Source organism: Sinocyclocheilus anshuiensis, unplaced genomic scaffold (assembly GCF_001515605.1).
Source record: "Sinocyclocheilus anshuiensis isolate Anshui unplaced genomic scaffold, SAMN03320099.WGS_v1.1 scaffold1570, whole genome shotgun sequence".
Lineage (NCBI taxonomy): Eukaryota > Metazoa > Chordata > Actinopteri > Cypriniformes > Cyprinidae > Sinocyclocheilus > Sinocyclocheilus anshuiensis.
Genome location: NW_015546153.1, coordinates 526,535 through 532,774, shown reverse-complemented (window position 1 = coordinate 532,774; position 6,240 = coordinate 526,535). Strand labels below are relative to the sequence as shown.

The 6,240-nt window shown below is 39.1% G+C and overlaps 2 protein-coding genes across 3 annotated transcripts in view; both read left to right on the top strand.

Annotated features, from left to right (window-relative positions):
• Window positions 1-2,816, top strand: part of mlf1 (myeloid leukemia factor 1) — an 18,100-nt gene extending 15,284 nt beyond the window's left edge. For both annotated transcript variants that reach the window (XM_016503300.1, XM_016503299.1), the window contains 2 exons: window positions 608-746; window positions 1,691-2,816. In XM_016503300.1, the coding sequence (XP_016358786.1) occupies window positions 608-746; window positions 1,691-1,718 (167 nt within the window). In that variant the 3' untranslated portion in view covers window positions 1,719-2,816. The remainder of the gene's footprint in view (window positions 1-607; window positions 747-1,690) is intronic.
• Window positions 1-6,240, top strand: part of gfm1 (G elongation factor, mitochondrial 1) — a 45,473-nt gene that overhangs the window by 15,594 nt on the left and 23,639 nt on the right. The window contains exons 2-3 of the mRNA XM_016503295.1: window positions 5,252-5,361; window positions 6,039-6,187. Coding sequence (XP_016358781.1) covers window positions 5,287-5,361; window positions 6,039-6,187 — 224 coding nt within the window. The 5' untranslated portion in view covers window positions 5,252-5,286. The remainder of the gene's footprint in view (window positions 1-5,251; window positions 5,362-6,038; window positions 6,188-6,240) is intronic.

Below are 6,240 nucleotides of genomic sequence, written 5' to 3'. Positions count from 1 at the left end.
ATCTTCTTTATGCACCAAGAGCTTGTAACACTCCAAAGAGAAAGGAACAATTGAAATCGCATCATATGACCGCTTTAAGCCAAAATGTGATGTTTTTAAGCAGTGAGAGTTTTACTTGGCTAACAATGGACAAACACATCCTTGCATTACATTAATGAGACCAAATGCATGTTTTGATCCAGAAACGCATATTAAGTTGCAATAATGCAGAAACAAAAATAATCAAATAATAAACTTGAAAGTGACGTGTGGTGTCGTGGTATTGAAGGTAGAAGAGAGCGCTGGTTATTCACTCCCCCCACCGACAATTCCTGCCGGACCTGAGACTCAAACCCACGACCTTCAGGTTGTTAGTCCGACTCTCTAACCATTAGGCCACAACTGCTCCTTAAAAAGATGTTGTGAGATCATAAGTCATATGCACTTGATGTTGAGGATGTTATATTTTATGTAATATATTGCATGACTATCATTCACCAACCACTGTGGCCCAAAAAAAGCTAATTTCCCAGCCTGGAAATGAGTCCTGATCGCAGGACAGAAGATCACAGAGACCTGAGCTGAGCTCTTTGATTTGTGTTTCTGACGCTGTGTTCTGTCTCCCCAGCGGAGGCCCAGTCCTTCGACGAGGAGTGGCAGAGAGAGGTGTCCAGCTTCCAGGCGTCTGCGCCCATGTCCCGCCTGGAAGCACCGAGACAGCGAGCGGTTCACCGAGCGGCCATCACTGCACCACAGCACACTCGCAGGTCAGAGACACCACACAAATCAAGAGTTTATTTGCAAAAACGGGTAACTCCGTTTTTTTAATTTTCAAAAATCATGTTGTTTATAATGTTGTCATGTTTTTATTGTGTTTTATTGTGTTAGTTAGCTGTTTTTTGTAGTTACTTTTTAACCTAGTCAAAATAACCCATCTGCAGTTTGATTGAGATTAACTGGAACGCACAATGAAAACATGATTTCTGAGAACTGAGAGTTATCTGCTTTTGCAAATGAACTCTTCAAATATACATTGTCAAATAGATCATTGAATATATTTCAACACATGTATTTGCTAAAATGTGTTTCAAAATATATTTACATAAATATATTTTCTACCAATGTGTTTTTTGTACATTTTTATTCTGTGTATTTTTCGAAGAACATTTGAAGAAAAACTTTGTTTGTTGTCTATAACGTGTGTGAACATGTAACACAATTTGAATGAAAATAAATAATGAATGAAGCCTGAAAGTAGGCTACTATTAGATTGTAAATGTATTTTCTTGCCCCCAAAGTACAGTTTGAAATATATTTAGGTATATGAAGCATGAAACTAAATGTATTTTCAATTTCAAAAATATATTTCAATGAGCTTCACTGTTTACAACATATATTTAGCAAATATTTAAAATGTATTTTGGCTAATTATTATTATTGTTGTTGTTGTTATTTATGCATGCATAAATAAAAAAATGCCATGCATGCCAAATTGGGAAAACAATATTTTTTGAATGAAATATTTTACATGGGTCCCATTAGATTGTCAGTTTGTAACTAAAGCTGGGAGAAATCGTGATTCATCTGCATCCTAGAAAACTCATAACTACATTTGAAAATATTTGAAGGAGAATCTAGATTTGCAGTGAAATGAGATTTGTCCTGTTTAATATGATAATGTCTCGGTTTCTTTACTATTGTGTGTTCACAGAGATGACAAATCAAACCCATTACAATGAACTCAACGTTAAAGGCTCCGGCGAGAAGAAGCACTAAAGCTCATTCACAATAAAACACACTTGACAGGCTTCTTACTGCGCTTTCCTCATATCTGCCAATGATTTTCTCACACCTGTTTCACACCACAGACTTGAGCAGCAGCAAAAAAGCTCAATACAGAGAACTTATTTCTAGGTAACTGCGGTGAGTATTTCTTCTAAACTGGTTATCAGTGGTGGGTCACTGATAGCATTAGACCTGGCTGTGGTTAATTGTGCACAATAGACTAATTCCATATCATAACCTGTAGTATACTGTATTGTTTCAAGACACTGGACTACAAACATATGCTTAATCTGTGCAATTACTGCTTTTGCATGTCAAATCATATTGATTTTATCCATCATCAGTGCACTGTCACTTTAAGTGTGTGTGTGATCAGTGCTTCTATCTTCTGTTAACACGCTCCTGAAACACATAAGCTCTGCTCACGCCTGCGGTGAGAAACAGGCCTTGCATCCGTAACTAAATAATTATTTTCACTGTTACTATGTTTCAGAATCCTCAGTCTTTGTTTTTTGTCTTCAGATTAGTTTGAATCAAATAAAACAAATGCTGTGAGTTCTGTGATGCAGCCATTCTTAACCCTGGTCCTTTATCACACACTCATGTCAGGTCTTAAGAGTCTCTGCTACTGAGTCAGCTGTGTTTGGTTAGGAGACAGAATATGCAGTGCTCAGATATCCGCTGGAGTATTGAATACTGTTTCGGGGTTGAAACAGTATTCAAGCTGCTGTTGCTTTCTGAAGGATCCAGAAACTGTGATGTGTGACGTCTGTAATGCACTTATCGATGTTGTTTATTCTGCAGTAATCACCATAAACCCTCTGCAAACCTTGCTCTGTAAACATTTGCTTAATAAACATTTTTTTTAAATGCATGAAAGTAGACCTTTTTATATAAATGTTTCTCAATTTGTGTTTGAGACACACAACTGTGTGATATTGTCGTCAAGCCACACTTCACTGTTTCGCTTTTCAAAAGGTATATAACACAGTGTCAGAATAAAATAATGTCGCAATCCAAACATTTAATGTTGCAAATAATAAAGTTTTTGTTGACCTGTGGCCTGATTCAATTGTCTCCTGATTTGATTCAGCAACATGGATGATTTGAAGAACTCATAATATCAGAGCTGTCCAAACCTGTTCCTGGAGAGTTTAGCTCAAACCCTAATTAAACACGCCTGAACCAAAGTAATCAAGGCCTGTGTCCGAAATCACCACAGCAGTGGGTACTAAAGGGTACTAAAGAGGACGCTATATGTGTCCCTGAAGCACAAAAGCAGTCTTAAGTCGCTGGGGTATATTTGTAGCAATAGCCAACAATACATTGTATGGGTCAAAATTATAGATTTTTCTTTTATGCCAAAAATCATTAGGATATTAAGTTAAGATCATGTTCCATGAAGATATTTTGTAAACTTCCTACCGTAAATATATCAAAACTTAATTTTTGATTAGTAATATGCATTGCTAAGAACTTCATTTGGACAACTTTAAAGATGATTTTCTCAATATTTAGATTTTTTTGCACCCTCAGATTCCAGATTTTCAAAATAGTTGTATCTCAGCCAAATATTGTGATATCCTAACAAACCATACATCAATGGAAAGCTTATGTATTCAGCTTTCAGATGATGCACAAATCACAATTTCCAAAAATTGACCCTTGTGACTGGTTTTGTGCTCCAGGGTCATCTGTGTCTCAGAAAAGCCCTAAATAAAAAAAGCGGGGGATTGTAGTAATGAAGTATTAACGTGTGACTGCATTAGGGTCTGAGAGACTCCTGGAATCCCTGGATATGTCCACGGAGTCCGTCCCCTTCACCAGAGATCATTTGCCCAACGCGTGAGGATCTTGTGCTCCTGCGCTCACATCTTTCATTTCTGCCGCTGCTCTAGAGACCACCACGCTTGACCCAAGTCCAGTCCATTGATCGTTACAACTGCTTCGTCCTTAGTCCTTAATTGCTTAGTCCTCAGAGGAGCCTTTAATTTTATTTGCCGTCTTATTCAGGACAATTTACCCTCAACTCAACAGGACTCTGTGAACAAAACCCTCGGACAATCAGTGGATTAACAGCATCTACAAACATCTGCGAATCAACCCGTGCTCACCTTCACTCAGATTCAGATTCAAGCAGTTCGTGGGCAAGTTAGAAGGCTTTTCATTAACAAAGCATTGGTAACATTCAATGACAGATATAATTGGTTAGTCTTGCAGGGCTTGCTGGGGTCACTCCTAGCAGATGTGGCTGTCTGTTCTTGTTTGGCATGAGGTTGATGTCTTTTCATGGGTGCACGGTGAAGTGAGGAAAACATCTATCCCTAATTTGTAAACAATTGGGACATTGAGAAGTGCAGTTCTGATTCCACTTTGTGCTTTTGCATGCAGCCTTTTGAGCAGCAGTGACAGGAACCATCTCTGTGATTTCTGGAGCGGCCCGGACAAGATATGTTGGACCTGAGCGCTCACGGCGGGAATCTTTGCAGCCTCTGAGGAACAGCTGTGCCTTTGATTGGCTATGACCTCCTCAAGAGGACCTGGTGTGGGACGGTCAGGCTAGAAGAAGGAGGATTCAGCCCCGTCTGATGGTCTAGATGTTATAAATACAGTGAGGGAGAGCACAGTCCAGGCTGATGTCCGGCTCCACCGTACAGGATAGAGCGCCACCGTGTGGTCGCTGGGTGTCAGTGCTGTCCCATAATCAGCTCGCTCGGCTTCATTGCTTCACATCGACGGAGTTATGCTACATATTCTATATTTTTACTGAATAATGTTTTCATTTTTGAGAACTTTTATATTCATAAATGTAAGTGCCTTAAAACAAAGCCATTGTTTTTTGTTTTTCAAAAGGAATTTTGGATGTACTGTAAATCTGTAAGACCTAGAACTTTTATATTCATAAATGTAAGTGCCTTAAAACAAAGCCATTGTTTTCTGTTTTTTATCTTGTTTTATTTCAATTTAGTGTTGTGCTCTGTTCTTTTGGATCTTCTTAAGATTTTGTACTGCCTTATTTTATTTGTGTTTTCCTGCAAAACAAAAAGAAAAAAGAAAAAAAGGTCCAAGTTGTGATGATTAAAGTATCACGTGGAGGCGCCTTCGCTTCAGGAGGGACAGTAATGTATTAAACACGGTGAGGACTTACAGTTGGAGAATTATTATTTACCCACTGTATTTTATAGAAAACGAGACCATTTTAAGGCGTCTGTTTCATACTACAAGTAGTGCAGCAATAATAATACATACTAATAATAAAAATGCGAAATTTAATATGAAGAAATTGAGAAAGTGTAGGGGAAATAATAGAGATGTGAAAAAATAATACAAAACATGTCGAGCGCAGGTTTCAGCCGCGTCACGCAAATCGTTTGGAATATCGTTCGTCTGTTTTGACCCTCTCGGCTCACCGTAGAACAGGAAGCTGTTTCACAAGTAGCCGCTCGGCGTGACTTTGAGATCGTGTGTGTGACATCAGAGTAAACTAACACACACACACACACACATCTACAGCAGCTCACAATGCGGCTTCTGAGAGCAGCATCAGCTTTAACTCAACGGCATCTGCACAAGCCGGGACGCGTCACACTGAAACAGGTGTGTGTGTGTGTTCCTGTCATACATGCAGTAGCGTTATTCGTGCCGCTCTGTGTCTGTCTGATGTCTCTGGTGTGTGTGTGTGTATGGTGAAAAATCATCTATTCTCCTCCAGTCCAATTTGGAGTTGCCAGTTGGCTAATTTGCATCTCATTTTTTATTATTAATTTTCTTTTGGTCAGTCGAATTCATTGCTTTTTTAAAACCAAAATTCAACATCTGATTTTCATGCTGCATATTTTGTTGCTGAAAGGAATGGAAATGGTTATTTGTGGTTATAAAAGACTTAAATCTGAGAGACCTTAATATGCAGAATAGAAATAGTCAAGAGTTTACAAACCACTAGGAAGTTTTTTGTAGAATAAGTGTAGATGATACAACAAGAGTTTGTTGCTACATATATACGTTTGTGTATAGTAAAATTACAAACTTGAATTTAATTAAGGCTTCTTGTACTAAATTACTAGATTTCTAAATTGACTTCATTCCACAGGGAGATATAACTTTGCAGTGGAGAAACTCATTTACATTTGTTACGTCCCTGGACGTGTTGTTATTAGTTATTTTCTGGTACAAATGTGTGTTTGATCATTTTGAAATCCACAGTTGCCTGTCTGTCTGATGTCTCTGGTGTGTGTGTGTGTCTGTGTGTGTGTGTGTGTGTGTGTCTTTCTCAGGTGCTGATCAGCTGTCGCTCCTGCTCGAATGGCTTCACACCGAACGAGCGGATCCGGAACATCGGCATCTCGGCGCACATCGACTCCGGGAAGACCACACTGACCGAGAGAGTGCTCTACTACACCGGCAGGATAGCGGAGATGCACGAGGTGACTCAACACGTGTGCTCTTTCTGGCCTGGGCTCAAAACCCGTGCTGTCA